This window comes from Leucoraja erinacea, chromosome 36, assembly GCF_028641065.1.
Source record: "Leucoraja erinacea ecotype New England chromosome 36, Leri_hhj_1, whole genome shotgun sequence".
Classification (NCBI taxonomy): domain Eukaryota; kingdom Metazoa; phylum Chordata; class Chondrichthyes; order Rajiformes; family Rajidae; genus Leucoraja; species Leucoraja erinaceus.
In genome coordinates, this window is record NC_073412.1 from 11,667,131 (window position 1) to 11,690,567 (window position 23,437).

Here is a 23,437-nt window from a genome sequence, read left to right on the forward strand (position 1 = left end):
GTCTTGAGCAACTAACGCTGGCTTTATACACGAATAGGAACAGAATCGCGCGGCACAGAACCAGGCCCTTAACCCCACTTCTTACCACCATCAAGTACGTTGGTGCAGCGGTAGAGTTGCTGCCTCACCGCGCCCGAAACCCGGGTTCGATCCTGACTTCGGGCGCTGCATGTACGGAGTTTGTACCTTCTCCCCATGACCTGCGTGGGTTTTCACCGAGGGCTCCGGTTTCCTCCCACACCCCAAAGACATATAGATTTGTTGGCTAATTTGCTTGGTAACAATTGTAAATTGTCCCTCGTGTGTGTAGGATAGTGTTAGTGTGCGGGGGTCGCGGGTCGGTGCGGACTCGGTGGGCCGAAGGACCTGTTTCGCGCTGTATCTTTAAACTAAAAATAACTAAACTAAACTAAAAGTGAGTCCCCATCTGTACATACAATCAGATTCTCCTCCACCTCACTGCGGACATTGGGCTTTGCCACCGTATTGCCGAGAGCTGTATTCTACACTCGGTGTCTTTATAACAAGAGGAGTCGAGTGTAGGAGCAAAGAGGTCCTTCTGCAGTTGTACAGAGCCCTAGTGAGACCACATCTGGAGTATTGTGGGCAGCTTCGGTCCCCTAATTTGAGGAAGGACATTCTTGCTATTGAGGGAGTGCAGCGTAGGTTTACAAGGTTAATTCTCGGGATGGCGGGGACTGTCATACGCTGAGAGAATGGAGCAGCTGGGCTTGTACACTCTGGTGTTTAGATGGATGAGAGGGGATCTCATTGAAACATATAAGATTGTTAAGGGTTTGGACACGCTAAAGGCAGGACACATGTTCCCGATGTTGGGGGAGTCCAGAACCAGGCAAACAGTTTAAGAATAAGGAGTAAACCATCTAGAAGGAGACGAGGAAACACTTTTTCTCACAGAGAGTGGTGAGTCTGTGGAATTCTCTGTCTCAGAGGGCGGTGGAGGCCGGTTCTCTGGATGCTTTCAAGAGAGAGCTAGATAGGACTCTTAAAAATAGCGGAGTCGGGGGATCTGGGGAGAAGGCAGGAACGGGGTACTGATTGGGGATGATCAGCCATGATCACATTGAATGGAGGTGCTGGCTCGAAGGGCCAAATGGCCTACTCCTGCACATTGTCTATTGTCTTTCCCCTCATTCTACCTATAATAGTCATAAGGTATAGGAGTATAATTAGGCCACTCGGCCCATCAAGTCTATTCCGCCATCCAATCATGGTTGCTCTATCTCTCCCTTCTAAGCTGGTCGCGTTCGGCTTGGGTTTTATTTACATGTGGTATTATCTGATCTGATTTAACAGCAAGACAAAGTCTTTCACTGTAAACCTAAACCTATAGTACTCCCATGTAACAACACTTGACCCATAGCCCTCTATGACTTGGAAATGCAAGGAATTAGTGCCTGGAGGCTTCACCACTTCCTCGGGCATTGCATTCCAGATTCCCATTGGTGAAAAGAATGTCTCCTCTGATCCCTTCTAAACTTCTGACCCCTTATTTATAAACCTATCTTTCCGGTTTTAGATGCCTCTGCTATGGGGGATGAGTTTCTCGCTGTCTATTCTATCAATTTGTTTCCCAGAATAAAATATATACTAAACACGAACAGTGCAAAACACTCTTCAGACATTCTCAGCGTCTATACATGAAGTAGTGTAATAGTCAGTAGTGTTCGCACCTATCCTTAAAGCAATCACCCTTGCCACTCACGTGGCCCTTGAGGTGATATTCCTTCTCTTGATTGAGCGGTGCCCCCATCACACTCTGCCCCTCAGTTTCCCACAGTGGAAACACTATCCTATCCATGTCCCTCATCATTTTGTGCAGCCCACTATAAAGTCCTTAAGTCCGATGCCTCAAAAAGGCTGGCAGTATCATCAAGGACCCACACCATCCTGCTACCTTCAGGTAGAAGGCACAAGAGCCTGAAGACTGCAACGACCAGGTTCGGGAATAGCTACTTCCCCACAGCCATCAGGCTATTAAACTTGGCTCGGACAAAACTCTGAACATTAATAGCCCATTATCTGTTATTTGCACTTTATCAGTTTATTTATTCATGTGTGTATATATTTATATAATGGTATATGGACACACTGGTCTGTTTTTGTAGTCAATGCCTACTATGTTCTGTTGTGCTGAAGCAAAGCAAGAATTTCATTGTCCTATCAGGGCCACATGACAATAGACTCTTGAATCTCGAATCTTGAATCTTGAGACGCAAACTGGGACTTGAGGGTTAACCTCTGAACAAGTGCACCGAAAGATGATTTCTCTCCTAAACGACAACCGTGGGACCTATTATAGGTAACGGATTCATGTATTGATGGTGATGGTCAAAGAGTGAGGAGACAGGCCCTTCGGCCCAACTTGTCCACACTGACAAACATGTCCGATCTACACTAGCCCCACTTGCCTGCATTTGACCCAAATCCCTCTAAACCTGTCCTACCCATGTACCTGTCTCAATGTTTCTTAAACGTAGCGACAGTCCCTGCCTCAACTACCTCCTCGTTCCATACACCCACCACCCTTGGTGTGAAAAGGTGACCCCTCTGGTTCCTGTTTAATCTATTTCCCTTCATCTTAAACCCATGTCGCCTGGTTCTCGGTTCCCCTACTGTGGGCAAGAGACCGTGTGCGTCTACCGGAACTGTCCCTCTCAAGATTTTGTACCCCTCTATAAGATCATATTGTTACCCTGCATCTTACGGCACGTTCTACTTTAGGAAAAAATAAACAGATTGTCTGGTTCCCCAACGCTGATGGTTTGATTGTTAAAACGAAAAAGTTCCAAACGAAAAATCGAGCATCATGTAAAACCCCTACCTAGTCGGACAACAAATATCTCCACCCGTTATATCAACAACAGGACATTAGAAACAGCTCTCAATGGTTCGGGGTTATGTGTACAACTAAAGCATTCCTTACCCAGTACTTTCAAGAGATCGTCAAAATTTTCGCTGCTCCTCATCTTCCAAGTGCCAGCGAAGTTGGGCATTTTGTGTGAGCGTTGGGGCTGAGGCTGGGCTCTGTGCTGCGTTTATTTGGACGGCGATGCAGATGCCACACGCTGGCTGCTCGGAGACCACAGCCGGAATCCACCAGCTGCTCCCTCTCAAACTCTGCTGCTTATTACACGCGGGGCTCTCGGCTCTCAATCACACGCCTCCGTCCCAGGGTCCAAACCTCCTCCACGGCCGCCTGATATTTAAAGCGCCGGGTGTTTCTCTGTCTCTTTATGTGCGGCCGGTGGGTGGGACCTGTGTCTCCGTCTCCGCTGTCAGACCAGCTGAAGAAACTCAGCCGGGATTGGTCGTGGGGAGATAACTAAAGCAGTCTGCAGAAGGGTCCCGGCCCGAAACGTCACCCATTTCTTCTCTCCACAGATGCTGCCTGTCCCGCTGAGTTACTCCAACATTTTGCCAGCATTTTGTGTCTATCTTCGAACTAAAGCACAGTCTGGGGAGGGGGTCCTGAGATATTAACCCCCTCGCCCAGTCACTGGTCTCACTTGCCAAGCACATATCGCCCAGCACTACATCTCAAAGCTAGACGGGCCCCTTTAACTTCCCACAATAGCACAGGCTGCTGAGGTGGTGAACTGATTGCTTCATCCCTTAAGAGTCATGAGAAGTCCAGAACCAGGGGCCACAGTTTAAGAATAAGGGGTAAGCCATTTAGAACGGATACGAGGAAACACTTTTTTTCCACAGAGAGTGGTGAGTCTGTGGAATTCTCTGCCTCAGAGGGCGGTGGAGGCGGGTTCTCTGGATGCTTTCAAGAGAGAGCTAGATGGGGCTCTTAAAAATAGCGGTGTCAGGGGATATGGGGAGAAGGCAGGAACGGGTACTGATTGGGGATAATCAGCCATGATCACATTGAATGGCGGTGCTGGCTCGAAGGGCCGAATGGCCTACTCCTGCACCTATTGCCTAACCAAGCAAAAACCTACATTTGCCACCTCCTGGTGGGCCTCAGCACATTGTTAGTAAGCTCTCTAGCCTGAGGTGGGGAAAGCTACACATTCCCTGCTCACCACTCCGGGATTCTCCTCTGTTGAAGTCACATCTCTTCTGATCCTGCCCCATGCAATCCTCGGGGCTTTCCCAGCTTGGCCTTCGTTTGTTGCTCCTCGGCTTGGGCTTACTGTACGTTGCTATAACTGGGGTTCAGCGCTGGGTTATTCTGCGCATCCGTCACTTCAGTTTGAATCTACGCTCGCTCACACACTCACTCACTCACTCACACACTCACACACACTCACACACTCACACACTCACTCGCTCACTCACACTCACTCGCTCTCACTCACTCACTGCGGACGAGCTTGGCGTTTCATGCCCGCTTTCACACCCACCCCCTTACATTTTCGGGGCAATTTTACAGAGGGCCAATTAACCTACAGACTCACACGTCTTTAGGATGTGGGAGGAAACCGGAGCACTTGGAGGAAACCCACTCAGTCACAGGGAGAACGTGCAAACTCCACACAGACAGCAGTCGCACCCGAGGTCAGGAACCCGGGTCTCTGGCGTTGAGAGGGAGCAGTTTTACCAGCTGCGCATCTACCAATAGTGAGAACCACTGGTTTCAGCTCCAGCAGCCGGGGCAATCCTGATGTTTATGAAGGAACTGCAGATGTTGGTTTAAACCCAAGATAGATGCTGGAGTAACTCAGCGGGTCAGGCAGCGCCTCTGAAGAGAAGGAATGGGTGGCGTTTCGGGTCTGAAGAAGGGTCTCGACCCGAAATGTCAGCCATTCCTTCTCTCCAGAGACGCTGGCTGACCCGCTGAGTTACTCCAGCATCTCGTGTCTATCTTGGGTTCGACCCTGACTGCCAGTGTGGAGTTTGCACCTTCTTATATTTGCATGGCTTTGTTCCAGCTGCTGTGGTTTCCTGCCACATCCAAAAGACACGCTGATGGAATCAGACACAATGGGCAGAATGGCCATTGAGTCTTAAGTCATGTGTAGTCGTTTAGGTCTGTTTAGAAATACAGCATGGAATCAGGCCCTTCGGCCCACCGAGTCCATGCTGGCAATCAATCTCCCGTTCACACTAGTTCTATGTTAGTTCACTTCCCCAGTCCACACACACACACCAGTGACAATTATACCAAACCCGCACGTCTTGTGTATATTGGAGGAAACCGGAGCATCGGGAGAAAACCCACGCGGTCAAAGGGAGAACGTGCGAACTCCACGCGGGCAGCACCCGAGGTCGGGATCGAACCTGGGTCACTGGTGCTGAGAGGGAACTTCGCCACTGTGAGGACTGGAGATACATGTTGGACAGAGCAAGTGAGAACAGCAGATGTCCATAGGGTGAAGAGACTACAAATATAAAATACAAATACAAGGCCACAGCGAGCGGACAGTGACCGCTCCACTGTGACTCCGTTTCACACACCAGCCCATTTGTTAGCGGCACGTATTCGGGGAGAAATTCCTCCCCTAGTATTTTTAAAGCAGAACAGCGACAATAGTTGGTTGCAAGATAAAATCACAGCTTGTGAAGAATGCGCTGGATGCCAAGTTGGAGCGATTGATTATTGATCGGGATGTGACTGGCCTGTCGCCTCCAGCAGCACCAGGGGCAATTGATCAAACTCATCAATCTAACTGCACTGCTGTCAATTATTTGGCAACAAAAGCGAGTCAGAGGTGTACAGATGAGGCTCGGGGAGCTGGCCTCCCCTTGACAAATTTACCTAAGCTGCAAATAATAAGGCCAGAGGAGATGCGTTGCGTTTATTGATTGAAGAGCAGGCTGGGACCTCGCCGACTCCCCAGCCCCGCCTCGGCGAAGGCAATACATCATCTCTTCACACGGCTCGGGGATAGTCGCTGCCGGGAATTGCTGTAGGTTTGTGCGCTCAAATAACACTGGCAAATCAAGCATATCAATGTGGGCAGCAACTGTCTAGTTTAGAGATACAGCGCGGAGTGAAGGGGGGACCTCATCGAAACCTACACAATAGTGAAAGACTTGGATAGTGTGGATTCATCGATACATAGACAATAGGTGCAGGAGTAGGCCATTCGGTCCATCGAGCCAGCACCGCCATTCACTGTGATCATGGCTGATCATCCACAATCAGTACCCCGTTCCTGCCATCTCCCCATATTCATTGACTCCGCTATCTGTAAGAGCTCTATCTAACTCTCTTGAAAGCATCCAGAGAATTGGCCTTCCGAGGCAGGTAATTCTACAGTCACAACTCTGGGTGAAAAAGCTTTTCATCTCAGTTCTAAATGGCTTACACCTTATTCTTAAACTGTGGTCCCTGGTTCTGGACACCCCCAACATCTGAACATGTTTCTTGCATCTAGTGTGTCCAATCACTTAATAATTTTATATGTTTCCATTAGATCTCCTCTCATCCTTCTAAATTCCAGTGAAAACATGCCCAGTCGCTCCATTCTTTCAACATATGACAGTCTCGCCAACCCGGGAATTAACCTTGTGAACCTACGCTGCACTCCCTCAATAGCAAGAATGTCCTTCCTCAAATTAGGAGATCAAAACTGCACACAATACTCCAGGTGTGGTCTCACCGGGGCTCTGTACAACTGCAGAAGGACCTCTTTGCTGCTATACTCAACTCCTCTTGTTATGAAGGCCAACATGCCATGAGGTTTCTTCACTGCCTGCTGTGCCTGCATGCTTACTTTCAGTGACTGATGTACAAGGACACCCAGATCACGTTGGACAGAAGGAATGGGTCCTTCTGCAGACATAAATATATAGTATGGTATAAATATATATAGTATTTATTTATAAATAAACTCAAGCCAAACTCAAGTGCTGTACAATAGGTAAAGCTAAGCAGGACATGTTGAGTGCAGGATATAGCTCTCAGCATTGTAGTGCATCAGTTCCATAGCAAGTGTTGGCAGGCAACAGTGGATCTGGGAGGGGAGGGTTGATTCATGTGAGATGGGGGGTGAAGGCTGGAAGGTGATAAGCAGAGGCAACAATGGGCTGCAGATTATGAAACTTGTGCTTCATGAAGGTGAAGAGGCTTGGAGTGAAATCAGCACTGGTGTGCAACCCCCAAATCACAGGTTCATTTTAAGAGGGCAGTGATGTTATAATGCCTCTGATGATGGACCTTGGCTCCTCCATAGACTCATATAGTCATACCGTATATACATCTTTCCCATGCCGACCAAAATGCCCAACTACAGTAGTCCCACCTTAGTTTAGTTTAGAGATACTGCATGGAAACGGGCTCTTCAGCCCACCGAGTCCGTGCTGACCAGCGAACCCCACACATTAACACTACCCTACACAAACTAGGGACAATTTACATTTATACCAAGGCACTAACCTATAAACCTGTATGTCTTTGGAGTAAGGAAGGAATCCGAACATCTCAGAGAATACCCATGCAGGGAGAACGTACAAACTCCGTGCAGCCGGCACCTATGATCAGGATTGAACCTGGGTCTTTGGCGCTGTCAGGCAGCAACTCTACCACTATGCCACCGTGCTGTCCACCTGCCACCTTTGGCTCATATCTCTCTGTACTTTCCCTATCCATGTGTCTGTACCTCCAGTTCTCATGTTCTTCAACAGAGCAGATCCTTGTCCAAGATCAAAACCAGGAATTACAACACGAGATAGGCTCAGCGTGTCAGGAGATATCTGTGGCGACAGAAACAGAGTCAATGCCTCAGATCAATGAGCTTCATTCCAATCTTACTTCAATGGCTCATCTGATTCTCTTTGCTCAACCGTGAAGGACCTGTTTTGAAATGACATCTTGCACTTGATTTCAAATGGTGGAAGTGGCATTTCAAATTCATTGCAACATGAACAACCCTTTCACACAGTAAAGGATCCAACATGCTTCACATTGTAGTGCAGGGGGATGAGGGGTGATCTTATAGAGGAGCTCAAACCCATGAGACCAATAGATCAGGTAAACACAGTATTTTGCCTAGAGTGGGGGAATCGGAAACCAGAGCACATAGGTTTAAGGTGAGGGGGGAAAGATTTAATGAGAACATGAGGGGTAACTTTTTATGCAAGGGGGTAATCGGTGTATTGAATGAGCTGCCGGTGGAGGTAGTTGAGGCAGGTTCTATTGCAACATTTAAGAAACATTTAGACAGGTACATGGATAGGATAGGTTTAGAGGGATATGGGCCAAAAGCAGGCAGGGTCAACTAGTTTAGATGGGGCATGTTGGTCGGCATGGGCAAGTTGGGCCAAAGGGCCTGTTTCCATGCTGTATGACTGTAAAAGTGCACTCATACACAAGTAACGTGCCCAATCCTGTTGAAGGTGCCCTCAGATAGAGGACCAGAATGGTGGAAAAGAGAATTGCAAGTGCTAGAAAATAGAAAATGACTCTCCATTTCATTCCACGGATGCTGCCTGACTCGCTGAGTTCCTCCAGCATTTTGTGTCTTTCCCAGACAGTGATTGGAGATGGAAACAGTGTCAAGGTCTCAAGTCAATGGGCTTCATTCCAATCTTCCTTCAGTGGTTGAACGCCACATATGCTGCCTGACCCGGAGTTCCCCAAGTGCAGGCGTCATTTCAAAACAGAAAATGCTGGAAATGCCCAGTAGGTTAGAACTCATCTGTAGAAGGTAAAGCAGGTAAAGAAGGTAATGTTTTGATTGAAGATCCTTCCTCAGCTGAGTATTTCATGCGGTTTCTGTTTTTACTTTAGGGGGGCCAAAATGTTGTCAACAAGACATGTTTTATGAAGTGTCTAACAGATGGAGTTTGTTGAATGCTCATTCCATTAGGGTGGAGCAGTGGTGGAGTTGCTGTCTCACAGCGCCAGAGACCCGGGTTCAATCCTGACTATGGGTGCTGTCTGTACGGTGTTTGCACGTCCTCCCTGTGACCACGTGGGTTTTCTCCGGGTGCTTTGCATAGGGAGCAATCAACCAATGGGAAATTCACTGATAGACTTTAGATTTTTGAGATACAGCGTGGAAACAGGCCCTTCAGCCCATCGAGCCTGCACCAACCAGCGATCACCCCATACTCTTAACAGTATCCTACACACTAGGGACAATTTTCAAATTACAGAAGCCAATTAACCTAAAAACCTGCACGTCATTGGAGTGTGGGAGGAAACTGGAGCACCCGGATAAAACCCACGCGGTCACAGGGAGAACGTACAAACTCCGCAGACAGCACCCGTAGTCATGGTCGAACCCGGGTCTCTGGCACTGTAGGGCAGCAACTCTACCGCTGCACCATCTTGCCGGTCTGAATGGAGGGCTAAGATGTTTGGCGTCTGGAATGGAAGAAGGATCAACTGGGATTCTGCCATTAAAGATGTTAGTGGCTCTTGCTCATTCTAAAGGCATGGATTCCATGGGTTTGGGCTCAAGGGGGGAATGAGGAAGAGAGAGAAAGAGAGAGAGAAAGAGAAAGAAAGAGAGAGAGAGAGACAGAGAGAGGGAGAGCAAGAGGAAGGAGGGAGAGAGAGAGCGACAGAGACAGAGAAGAAGAGTACCATTGGCTGTGTATTGCCATGTTTGTGATGAACTACACCCACACACTGAACATGTAGATTGCATTTCTTGTTCAAAGAATGCATTTCTTACTGGACTTAAATGTCAAGTGCAAGTGATAGTGCAGATGCCAGACTTAGGTGAATACTCCCATCATAATATGGTGCGGTGGGATGCAAGCAGAAGCCTCCACGTGGTGCACCCCGGGCAATACTGACGACAGAAACTGTACCACAGTGACTGACTGAAGTAGCCAATTCTGCAACCACCGACCGTCAACTGTCACTGACCGACCGGAAAGACGTGATATGGAAGATGGCCGGACACAAGGAAGAAGATTGTGTGGTGATGAGGTTTCAGGTTAGTTTTTGAAGTCTGCATGTACATAGTATGCTCCGAGATTAGGATTGACTGCTCTTTGAAATCCTCCAGCAATCTGAGTTCCTTGCCTGTCAGTAAGTCCCTTTCAGGCTACTTTCGTGCTAAGAAAATTGGGTCATTTTAAAGCCCTGTCACTTTACAGGAACCCTGAATATTTGAGTGCGTAATTTCATTCCTTCCACTAGGCACTGATGTTAACATTAATAGTTAACTAGGAGTATCATTATTAATGTAGACAGGGAGAGGTTATTTTTGTAGAAAATAATGTGCAGTGCAGCTCGAGACCTGGAGTGAACCAGGATTTGGCTGACAGCGCAGTCTGTACTGTATTCTGTGTGCTTTCTTCCTACTGACAACTACTGACAACAGATGTCCTGTTCCACTAGTGCAGCTCTGCAAACCTGTGGGCCTTTTAGTTTACATTCCGTTAGAGATACAGAACGGAAACAGGCCCAGTGCACGCCAACCGACGATCCCCATACACTAGGGACAATTTACAATCTTTACCAAAGCCAATTAAATCTACAAACCTGTAGGAGGAAACCGGAGCACCCGAGGATAACCTACGTGGTCACGGGGAGAACGTACAAACTCCCTACAGACAGCACCCGTAGTCTGTATCGAACCCTGGTCTGTAAGGCAGCAACTCTACTGCTGCACCACTGTGCTGACCATTTCCATTGTAACTAACGCATTATTCCAACATACATCTGAATTATGAGCCGCTCAGCTCCTCAAACCTATTCCAAGAATGCGGTAGACCTGATTGTCACCTCCCACCTGCAGTATTATTTGCTTAGAAGGTTATCAATCTTTGCCTTAAAAACATTAAAATACGCTTTTTGACGAAAATGTGAGGCTATCCATTTTGGTAGCAAACCCAGGAAGGCAGATTACTATCTAAATGGCGTCAAGTTGTGAAAAGGGGAAGTACAACGGGATCTGGGGGTCCTTGTTCATCAGTCTATGAAAGTAAGCATGCAGGTACAGCAGGCAGTGAAGAAAGCGAAAGGCATGTTGGCCTTTATAACAAGAGGAGTCGAATATGGGAGCAAAGAGGTCCTTCTGCAGTTGTACAGAGCCCTAGTGAGGCCACCTGGAGTATCGTGTGCAGTTTTGGTCTCCTAATTTGAGGAAGGACATTCTTGGTATTGAGGGAGTGCAGCGTAGGTTTACAAGGTTAATTCCCGGGATGGCTGGACTGTCATATGCTGAGAGAATGATGCAGCTGGGCTTGTACACTCCAGAGTTTAGAAGGATGAGAGGAGATCTTATTGAAACATACAAGATTGTTAAGGGTTTGGACACGCTGGAGGCAGGAAACATGTTCCCGATGTTGGGGGAGTCCAGAACCAGGGACCACAGTTTAAGAATAAGGGGTTAGCCATTGAGAACGGAGACGAGGAAACACTTTTTCTCACAGAGAGTTGTGAGTCTGTGGAATTCTCTGCCTCAGAGGGTGGTGGAGGCAGGTTCTCTGGATGCTTTCAGAAGAGAGCTAGATAGGATTCTTAAAGATAGCGGAGTCAGGGGATATGGGAAAAGGAAGGGTACTGATTAGGGATGATCAGCCATGATCACATTGAATGGTGGTGCTGGCTCAAAGGGCCGAATGGCCTACTCCTGCACCTATAGTCTATTATCTATTGAAAGATTTACACACCTGGAGTGAGGTAGCAAATCTGTAGCACAGGATCACATCAGTGATAAACCACAATCTGCCCGTAATAGACAGAGCTCAACGATCTTGTAGCTAACAAGTCTGTAGTTGTGCCGTATTATGTTGCGGGTTATGGTGGGCAATAGTGCAGGAGGTGGGCTCCATAAACAGGGCCCACCCAGTGTGTGAATGCAACCACAAGTGTTCAACCATAAGTGTCCACTGGGTGATTCATCCTGGCTTACTCACCAGATCCCTATCATCACAGAGCTAGTGTTTAGTCAATTAGCATCAACCCATGTGATGGCAGGACAAGCTGGAGGCACGGGACATGGGAATGATAATGTCCCAGCTGGAGAGCTGAAGACCTGGGCTCCAGAACTAGTTGCGCCTCAGATACAACGATGGCATCTAGCAGACAATGTGGAGTTAGAATTCAGAGATACAGAATGGAAACAGGCCCTTTGGCCCACACCGACCAGTGATCACCCCATACACTAGCACTATGCTACACACACTGGGGACAATTTACAATTTTACCAAAGCCAATTAACCTACAAACCTGCATGTCTTTGGATTGTGGGAAGAACCAGAGCACGTGGAGAAAACCCACGCAGTCACGGGGACAACATACAAACTCCGTACAGGCCGCGCCTACAGTCAGGATCGAACCCAGGTCTCTGGCGTGTATGGCAGCAACTCTAAAAGCTGGTGGACGTGGAGGTGACCACTCTTGCCATCAATGGAGCATTTGACCGAGTGTGATGTGAAGAAACTATTATCCCAACTCCAGGCCAATATTGCAGATGATTCTCTGGTCAGTGTCCTGGGTCCATCCAACATCAACTACTTCAATAGATAGACACAAAATGCTGGAGTAACTCAGCGGGACAGGCAGCATCTCTGGAGAGAAGGAATGGGAGACCCTTCTTCAGACTGATAATCCAGCCATCATAAGGTCATAGATGGGGACCTTTCCCCAGAGATCTTATCCAATTTCCTTCTTAATAGTCTGTCCAAGGAAATTTCTACCAACAGAACCTTTCTTTACGTGTAAAGGATTCTGCCCACAATTCCACTGTGTATCTTGCCCATCACTTTCAATCTTTGTACTTGGTCTCCTAATACCATCAACTCGATTTTGTGCTCTATCTGGTCCTGTCGTAACCTTGCTCATCTCTGGTGAAGGTGCATTCAACCATCTCTGCTCCAGGGGGATTCGTCATGTAACCTTGCAGCAGACATTCTTACACATTAGAAATATTCCTCTGAATCTATTCTGCAAAACTCAAACCGAGGCCAAACCAATTATGGAAACATACAGTGTGGAAACAGGTCTTTCGGCTCACCTGCCTGCATTTGGCCCACATCTCTCTCAACCTTGTTCTCATAGAAATTCACCACAACCATCCTGCTTCTGTTCTCTATCGTTGAATCCCAGGATTGGAAATGTTTCACTCTTATCCCATCGATCATGTACAATAATTCATGCATCATGTATACTCGCAAGTACCTCTGTTCCCAAATGTAGCCACAAGGAACTGCAGATACTGGTTTACAAGAGGACTCAAAGTGCTGGAGTAACTCAGCAGCTCAGGCAGCATCTCTGGAGAACATGGATAGGTGACGTTTTATGTCAGGACCCTTCTTCAGACTCAGCAGAGGCCCTACCTTTGTACCCCCACATCTCAACGTGTCCTGAGCCCACCGTGATGTAGACCTCTTCTTCTGTCACCATCACCTCTAGGTTTTCTATGGGAAGGAGTCCTCGCCTTGACCCTTTCTCCATACTTCCCGTTCCTCATGGACTCACACTGCCAGCCTTCAACCCTCTCTAGAGCTTTTTATTTCCAATTCCCGGCAAGCCATCAACTCTTGACTTCTCTACTTCCCTTACTCACTCCCATCTCAACCCCTCTGAACGCAGTCATCTGTTCATTTAGTCTGGAGAAGGGTCCCGACCCGAAACGTTGCCCATCATGTTCTCCAGAGATGCTGCCTGACCCGCTGAGTGACTCCAGCACTTTGTGTAATTCAACATATAATCAATAACCACACTGCTCATGCTAAAAAACCACACAAAGTCCTCAGTGGAACCAAAGACCATGGCCTATAGTTCATAGTTGAGGTTAGTGTTTTGTGGTCTTCAAAAGCTTCTTGTTGGGAAGAAGTTGTTCTTTAATCTGGTGGTCGTGGGTTTCAGATGTCTGAACCCTTTTTCCGATGGGGGGAGTGAAATGAGAGCGTAGTTTGGGTGGTGTGGGTCTTAGATGATGTTGGCTGCCTTTTTGAAGCAGAGCCATTTGTAGATCCCTGCGGTGGTGTGGAGTGCATTACTCATGATGGAATAGACAGTGTTCATCTCGGTAATCTCCTTCATTCCTCAGCGTTCCGAGTCGCTGCACCAGGCTGTGATGCAACCAGTCAATACGCTCCCTACCGTACAAGTTCAGGAGAGGATTCGTTAAAGTATCAACTCCCTTCAATCTAATAAGGAAGTAGAGGGACGACACGGTGGCACAGCGGTAGAGTTACAGCTTTACAGCTCCAGAGATACAGGTTCAATCCCGACTACGGGTGCTGTCTGTACGGAGTTTTTACGTTTTTCCCCATGGGGTTTTCTCCGAGACCTTCGGTTTTGTCCCACACTCCAAAGATGTACAGGTTTATAGGTCAATTGGCTTGGTATAAATGTAAATAAATTATCCCTGGTGTGTGTGGGATAGTGTTAAAGTGCCGGGGTTGCTGGTCGGTGCGGACTCGATGGGCCAAAGGGCCTGTTTCTGCGCCGTATATCTAAACTAAATAAAACTAAACCAGAGGCATTGATGAGATTTCTTTATGATTGTATCAATGTGCTGGGCCCAGGCCAGATCTTCAAAGACATGCATGTCCAGAAACGGAGGTGCTGACTTTTACCACCATCAACCCATTGATGCAGACAGATTCATGGATTGTCGGCTTCCATCTACTAAAGCCAACAGTCAGCTCCTTGGTCTTGCTGACGATGAGAGGAAGATTGCTGCTCTGGCACCATTCAATTAGTATTTTAATCTCCACTAATACTCTTTGAGTCATCAGTACCTATTAATTGTTCAAGAACGATGGCCCATAGTCTTTGGATCCACTGAGGACGTTGTGGGTTTTTTTATTTTCCACTAGTTATTTATCGATTTTTTGTTTATTATATGTTGAATTACACAATGTGCTCGACTCACTCAGCGGGTCAGGCAGCATCTCTGGAGAACAAGATCGGCAACGTTTCGGGTCGGGACCCTTCTTCAGACTCCTAAGTGAACGGACGACTATGTGTTCAACGGGGTTGAGATTGGAGTGGGTAATGGGGGTAGTTGGAAGTTGCCATTATTTGTCCGGGGTGGAAGATTGCAACCTTCACGTGGTCCGCCCTGTTTCGACGAATGCAATCAACCTGGCGTGCACAATCAAATAAGATCAAATAGAACAAATTGTCCTGCAACTTTAGGCTGTGCACGCCATACGCAAGAAGAAGAGAAGATCATTTGTCCAACACCATTTGTCGTATGTACTGAAAACGCAACAATGAAATTCTTACTTGCAACAGCATTAAATGTCTGTAATGATGGTGCTGGCTTAAGGGTTGGCCTGGCCTCTTCCCCTACAATTTCTTCTGCTATTATACATTACTTTTGTTATTTGCCAGTCCTCTGACACTCTCCTGTATTGTTGGCTTAAAGATGGTGTTGGAACTGTGTCTGGCTGCACAGTCATGGGTATAGAGTGAGTAGAGCAGGGGTCTGAATGAACACACAGCCCTGACCTCTTGCAGTGCTGATGCCTGTTTTGGAATCAATCTGTACTGACTGTGGAAGTACAAGATGCAGTTGCATAGGGATGAACAGAGATCAATTTTCTTGAGTTTGACAACATTTGGAGTGAAACACATTTTAACTTCAAAAAATCATACAAGAGTCAAGAGTGTTTCATTGTCCTATGTATCGTAAACACAGCGAGATTCTTACTTGCAGCAGCATAAAATGTCCGTAAACACAGTACTCATAGATAACATAATACACAAAAAAAGTTCAATAAATTAAAAAAAGACAAAATTAAAGCTAAAAGGGCCAAAGTTTCTAGTGAATCCAAGACAGTTCCTAATTTGTGTTTTAGTTGATGTCTATTGTGTTCAAGAGGCCGAGGCTTGTTCTGTTCCTGAACCCAGAGGTCATGGTTTTCAGACTCCTATACCTTCTTCCTAATGGTAGGAGTGAAATGAGAACATGGCCAGGGTGGTCTGGGTCCTTGATGATGCTGTCTACCTTTTTGAGGCTGTGACTCCAGTAGATCCCTTCAATGGTGGTCTTTGTAAACAAACATCTGTAAAAGTCAACTATATTTTTTCCTAATTGTTGTTTTTTTAAATCTACCCCAGCACAGGTTAATCTATCAGACCTGGGTATGTCAGGCTGCCTCGTGTTGAACAAGGCAGGCGCTTGGCCCACCAGAGAATCATTGCTTTTGGGGAATGAGCAGGAAGGTGGAGTTGAGACGAACAATCAGATCAGCAATGAATGACGGTGCTGGCTTAAGGGCCAGTCTGGCCTCTTCCTCCCCCTTCAATTTCTCCTGCTGCTATACATTACATTTGTTATTTCCCTGTCCTCTGACGCTCCCCTGTATCAAGGGATGATTGGAAGAATATGCCACACACCGACCGCTCTGTAAGCTTTATCTCCAGAATGGGAAAACTTGATTTGAAGCATTGCCTTTCTCGTGCATACGGACAAACACAAATGCTGATGTATTAGTAACAGGAGTGGACCATTCGGAGCCTGCTCTGCTGTTCAATGAGAGTGTCGCTGATTTGACTGAAGCCTCCACTCCCCGCTTACCTGTTTTTCTGTGTAGGAAAGAGCTACAGATACCGGTTTACACCGAAGATAGACATAAATTGCTGGAGTAACTCAACGGGTCAGACAGGTTCTCTGGAGAAAAAGGATGGGCGATGTTTCTGGTCAGTAGCTTTCTTCAGACTGAAAGTGGTGGTGGGGGGGGGAGAGAACTGGGGGTAGGAAAAGGCCCTACATATCTCTGTGCTTACCTGCTTATCTATCCTTCTAACTTAAAAATCTCCCGTCTCTGCCTCCACTGCTCTTAAGAAACATTGAAATTTAAATAAATAATTGGTTAAGAAGGAACTGCAGATGCTGGAAAAATCAAAGGTAGATAAAAATGCTGGCGAAACTCAGAAGGGTCTCAACCCCAAATATTGCTTATTCCTTCGCTCCATAGATGCTGCCTCACCAGCTGTGTTTCACCAGCATTTTTATCTACCTATAAATAATTGGAGTACTTTTAAATATTTCAATTAAAAAGTTTGTAACTGACCTGAAATTTAACGTTTAAGAAGGAACTGCAGATGCTGGAAAATCGAAGGTAGACAAAAGTGCTGGAGAAACTCAGCGGATGCAGCAGCATCTATGGACGTTTTGGGCCGAAACCTTTCTTCAGACTGAAATGTAACATTCTCTCTCACAGCCAAACTTCTCCACTGAAATAAATACGGCACGGGTTCATGTGGCAGTTCATCAGATCTTTAGCTTGACTTTGGTTTAGACATACAGCGCGGAACCAGGCTCGTCAGCCCACCGTCCGTGCCGACCAGCGATCTCCACACACCAACACTATCCGACACACACTAGGGATAACTTACAATTATACCAAGCCAATTAACCTACAAACCCGTAACCTACACTTTGGAGTGTGGGAGGAAAACAGAGGAACTCGGAGAAAACTCTCGCAGATCACGGGGACAATGTACAAACTCCGTACAGACAAACTACTACTGCGCCACCGTGCCATCTTCGTCTGGGAGAGTAAGTGTCCACCACAGGACCACACGGTGGTGTGGTGGACCTCAATGCTACGATGCCATTGGGAAGTGGCCACATGAGGATCTGTCAAGAAGTTTGTGATTTGTAAGTTTGCACTCCAAATTTCTTAACAGGTATTATCAGGAAAGTCCTGGCATTTGAAAGGATAAATACTGTGTATTAGAATGAACAGTCAGTATTTAGTACTGGCTCACCACCCATTTTCCGGCAACTGATGTTCCGGCTCCAATTCAATCCGGACAGAATTACAAGAGTGCACTTGTGACCACCCCCCCCCCCACCCCCCCCCCCCCCCCCCCCCCCCCCCCCCCCCCCCCCCCCCCCAGAAAATGTGGCGCCTAGGCTGGATGAGGCCTATAAATAAATTTCAAGATCCTCCTTTATGTCTACAAAGCCCTTAACGGGCTTGCCCCCACCTACATCAAAAGTCTGCTTACCCACCTCACCACCTCCAGGTCCCTCAGTTCGGCCGACTTGGGGATACTGAACATCCGCTCATACTAGACATAAGCTCAGGGATGACCGCGCCTTTGTGGTTGCAGCTCCTAGACTGTGGAACAGCATCCCTATTCCCATCAGAGCTGCCCCCTCCATCGACTCCTTTAAGTCGAGACTTACAACTCATCTCTACTCCCAAGCCTTTCTTGACGTCTCTGAGCGAGGGCTATATGTAAGTAGTGATGTTTGTATTTAATCTATGAACCACTGTTGTATAACGTTAGTACCTCCACCAATGTAAAGCACTTTGGCCAACGAGAGTTGTTTTTTAAATGTGCTATATAAATAAAAAGTGACTCGACTTGACTTGAATTGGCATGTCGAGTTTGCCCCCTGTGGCCGGGACTCTGGAACTGCAGCCTGGCCGGAGCCAGCAGATCTGTTCCCATAGCCAACTTCTGAGTTCTGATATCTTGGCTCTTCAGCTGCCTAGGTGGACCGCTGGTATCCTCTCGGAAGCTATGATCTATGTTGGTCCGATCTATGTTGATACAGAGAAGAAGGATACAGAGAAAGGTTGAACAAGTTAGGGCTTACAGAGAAAGGTTGAACAAGTTAGGGCTTTATTCTTTGGAGCGCAGAAGGTTAAGGGGGGACTTGATAGAGGTTTTTAAAATGATGAGAGGGATAGACAGAGTTGACGTGGAAAAGCTTTTCCCACTGAGAGTAGGGAAGATTCAAACAAGGGGGCATGACATGAGAATTAAGGGACTGAAGTTTAGGGGTAACATGAGGGGGAACTTCTTTACTCAGAGAGTGGTAGCTGTGTGGAATGAGCTTCCAGTGAAGGTGGTGGAGGCAGGTTCGTTTTTATCATTTAAAAATAAATTGGATAGTTATATGGATGGGAAGGGAATGGAGGGTTATGGTCTGAGCGCAGGTATATGGGACTAGGGGAGATTATGTGTTCGGCACGGACTAGAAGGGTCGAGATGGCCTGTTTCCGTGCTGTAATTGTTATATGGTTATATGGTTATAAGGCTCTGGACCAAGGATGCTGGATATTTGGTGGTGGACATGTAATTACTTAGTAATCTCATTGAACACCTCTTCCTTGGGGAGCACATTTTATTGGACTAATCCCCTATTGACCAAAATATTGTTTCTGCAGATCAATTTTGAATGGACACTCCATGCTGCCACCATACCAGCTTTGCCCATGGCCACTGGCTGTACTATTCAGGACGCTGTGATTGACATCATCCAGCTGACAGTCTTAACTCAATATAAATGTTCCAACACAGCTCAACATTTGATTTGCTTTACTCACTGCCATTGGGAATACCCCGAAAATCAATCACATCTATTTGCAAAAAAACAGCTTGATTGGAAATGGACCTGAAATCAGCAGAGGATGAGAATTTAATTATGACTGACAGTGCCTTCATGTCCACCAACGTTTGATTTTAAGCCTCGTTCTTGTTTACAAATAGCTCTCGTTTTCTTTACCTCACTCTTCCAACTCTGTAATATCCAATCCTCCTCATTATCTCAAAACAGAATTAAAAAATAATAATTTATGTAACCCCAGTGTTAATTGTCCCATCGTTAGTATCAGTGGAGCCCTGCAGGTCACAACTTGCAGCTGCCTGTCCTTTCACCCTTTTTGTTATTTTTAGTCTGTTTAAAAAGTTTGTTTTGGAGGTCTTTTAGTCTTTTTTAGGTTGGGGATGGGGGGAAAAAACAGACAATAGATGCAGGAGTAGGCCATTCGGCCCTTCGAGCCAGCACCGCCATTCAATATGATCATGGCTGATCATCCCCAATCTGTACCCCGCTACTGCCTACTCCCCATATCCCCTGACTCCGCTATTTTTAAGAGCCCTATTTAGCTCTCTCTTGAAAGTATCCAGAGAACCTGCCTCCACCGCCCACTGAGGCAGAGAATTCCACACTCACCACTCTCTGTGAGTAAAAGTGTTTCCTCGTCTCCGTTCTAAATGGCTTCCTCCTTATTCTTAAACTGTGTGTGGCCCCTGGTTCTGGACTCCCCCAACATCGGGAACATGTTTCCTGCCTCTAGCATGTCCAAACCCTTAACAATCTTATATGTTTCAATGTTTTATATGGGAAGGGGCAAACTGTTTTTTCCAGTCTCTACCTGGTTGAGGATGCGTCTTTTCTCCAAGCCGCATATTCACCCTCCACCTCACGGCCTACCATCTGGATTGGCGCGGCCTTTCCTGCCGGAGACCGGCCTGAGCTTCAGCAGCGGTGCAGCAGTTACCATCGCGGAACGGGCGATTCTTATCGGGGATCGCCATGTTGGAGCTCCGAAATGTTGGGCCAACTGATTGCATTGTGGAGCTGTGGTTTGCGGCGCTTCCAGCCGCGGGTGGCGTTGGCTCTAACATCATGGAGCCTGGGATCTTTGCCGAGGATTACCAGCGTTGAATCTCCGCCCTGCTCGGCCTGTGGATTTCGGGAGTCGCGGTCTCCGGTAGGAAGTGGCCGATTCGGAAACTCCAAGCCGCTGAGTGTTCTCCGTTCCGACGTCGGAGCTCCATGATACCGGAGAGAGGGTCTGAAAATGTGGAGGCCTAAAAGGCCCTGACCACGGGTGAACGTGGAATAGGACTGAACTTTATTGCCTTCCCTCACAGTGGGAAACGTTGATTCCGCTGTGGGGGATGTTTATGTTAAATTCTATCGTTTACTGTGTTCTTTTTATTCGTGTGGCTGTAACAAGTCGATGGCCTCGCCGCTGTGTTTGGCTGCTTGTCTTCGCCTCTTGCCGCTCCTGTTTGCCCATGCTCTGTTTGTGTCTACCTGCTCTGGTCTGGACAGCACTTTGGTCAACGTGGGTTATTTTTAAATGTGCTTAATAAATAAATATATATTTATAATTATTATATTAACTGTGCTGGCAAGTACTATAACAATGTTGAAGAAGCATTTCAACAAGTACATGGATAGGATAGGTTTACAGGGATATGGGCCAAACGCAGGCATGTGGGATTAGTGTTGGTCGGCATGGGCAAGTTGGGCAGCAAAGCCTGTTTCCCTGCTATATCACTATGATTTGAGTATGATTAGACTATGATCACCAAACAGCTCTTTCCTGCCATCTGGTGGCTTAACAATGAATGTGATTCACCGGTCCTGCAAAAGACACTGAGAATATTACACAGAAAAAATTGGTATGTCTCTAAAAGGAGATAACTTTTGTCCATATCTCTTAGACCATAGACCAGGGATCATTACTGCTGGACAGATTATGAGTGTGGTGATATATTCAATACTGCCGAGACCAAGAGCATCGTCTGTAGACAAAAAGGCTGGAGAAACTCAGCGGGTGCAGCAGCATCTATGGAGCGAAGGAAATAGGCAACGTTTCGGGCCGAAACCCTTCTTCAGACTTTTCCCCGTTGCCTATTTCCTCCGCTGAGTTTCTCCAGCATTTTTGTCTACCTTCGATTTTCCAGCATCTGCAGTTCCTTCTTGACCAAGAGCATTGTCTGCCAGGATCAACTGGAGTAAGTGTTCTGGACTTTTAGTGGGCCAGTGGCAGGTGGGACTCTCTGCTGGAGATGGCATTGTACGTGTGGAGCACCACACACCTCCTCTACCTGGGGTCTCCCTGAGTCCCACTGAGGATTCTTGGCCGACGAACTGGCAGGATCTGGAGATGAAAGTCGTCGTCCGGCTGGTGCGCTGGTCAGGCTTGCTTAAAGTTCGTTCTTTCCAGGGTAGGGTGCTGATCATAAACCAGCTGGTGGCCTCCATGTTATGGTACTGGCTGGCTACTCTGGCCCTACAATACAGAAGAAGTCAGTGGATTTCTTTTGGGGAGATAGGAAGCACTGGGTTTCCACAGCGGTCCTGAGTCTCCCGTTAGAGGAGGGCGGCCAGTCCTTGGTATGCGTGCGTACCCAGGTGGCGGCTCTCCGTCTCAGGACTCTGCGGAAGAACCCCACCCCCCCCCCCCAGATGGCACGCTCCGGCCACGTGTTTATCCCGCCGGGGCAGTTGCCAAAGGGGGGGTTTGTGGCTCCCGGTGGCAGGCATCAGTTGACCCGCCACACAGGGACTGCCTAGTTTCTATTGTGATGTGTTAAGAGTGAGGAATTTGGTCAATTTCAGCCAGCGCATTGCCCCTCAGGGGAGGGGGTGGGATGTGTCGTGGCTGCAAGGTGGGGGGGGGGGGGGGGGGGGGGGGGGGGGGGGCCTCACCCTGTCATGGCGGGTGTCGGGGAGAGGAATGATTCTGACCAAGCTCATCCCCGCTCCGCCGGAATTGCTCATCAGGGCCCAGGCTCCGGAATGGTCACACCAGAGTCGGTTGCCTGCCCCTCTTCCGGGCCCATGTCCGTGCTCGAGTACGCTGGTCGCCGCAAGAGGTTGAGAGCATTGTAAATAAAGGTTGCACCATTGTATTATAATGACTGCTTGATGTATTGAGAGAGAGAGAGAGAGGATTCCCATCCATGCACATGTCCAAATGTCTTTCAAAATGTTGTTATTATACCTGCCTTGGTAACTTCCCCACAACCACTGTGGACAAAAGTTGAACCTCAGGTTCTTATTAAATCTTTCCCCTCTCACCTAAGTCCCCTCATTCTTTTTGGTCCCAGACTACCTTTACCTAGTTAGATTAGTTTGGTTTGGGGACATAGCACGGAAACAGGCCCTTCCGCCCACCAATGTACACGCTGATCACCCGTTTGCACATGTTCTACATTATCTCACTTTCTCATCCACTCGCTACACAATCTGGGCAATTTTCAGAGGCCAATCAACCTATGAACCTGCACATCTTTGGAATGTGGAGGAAACCAACATTATATTGCACAGGGAGAATGTGCAAACTCCACAGAGACAGCGACCCAGGTCAGGGTCGAACCCAGGGCTTGGAATTGACCAGATGTTCCCCATTACGTCCACATAAACTCACAAAATCAACCACCACCAATTGGCGCATTTCACAGTAACATCATCAACATCTGCACTCCAGGACATTTGATGCTTTGTAATATCTTGGTTCTGGTTTGTACCCTAAGGATTTCTCTTCCCGTGAATAGTCCCCACCATCTGGCATCTAATTTGAGGAAGGACATCGTTGTGATTGAGGCAGTGCAGCGTAGGTTCACAAGATTGATCCCTGGGATGGCAGGACTGTCATATGAGGAAAGATTGAAAAGACTAGGCTTGTATTCACTGGGGTTTAGGATGAGGGGGAATCTTATAGAAACATATAAAATTATAAAAGGACTGGACAAGCTAGATGCAGGAACAATGTTCCCAATATTGGGTGAGTCCAGAACCAGGGGCCAAAGGTCTTAGAATAAAGGGGAGGCCATTTAAGACTGAGGTACGAAAAAACCTTTTCACCCAGAGTTGTGAATTTGTGGAATTCCCTGCCAGAGGGCAGTGGAGGCCAAATCACTGGACGGATTTAAGAGAGAGTTAGATAGAGCTCTAGGGGCTAGTGGGATCAAGGGATATGGGGAGAAGGTGGGCACGGGTTATTGATTGGGGACAATCAGCCATGATCACAATGAATGGCGGTGCTGGCTCAA

At 47.3% G+C, this 23,437-nt stretch overlaps 1 protein-coding gene across 3 annotated transcripts in view; it reads right to left on the reverse strand.

Annotated features, from left to right (window-relative positions):
• The window catches only part of crabp1a (cellular retinoic acid binding protein 1a), a 41,586-nt gene that overhangs the window by 16,679 nt on the left and 1,470 nt on the right, over positions 1-23,437 (reverse strand). For 2 of the 3 annotated variants that reach the window (XM_055662710.1, XM_055662709.1), the window contains exon 2: positions 7,578-7,671. In XM_055662710.1, coding sequence (XP_055518685.1) covers positions 7,578-7,671 — 94 coding nt within the window. Of the gene's footprint in view, positions 1-2,947; positions 3,257-7,577; positions 7,672-23,437 lie in introns of those variants that run through there. The other variant, XM_055662711.1, reaches the window with a different exon arrangement.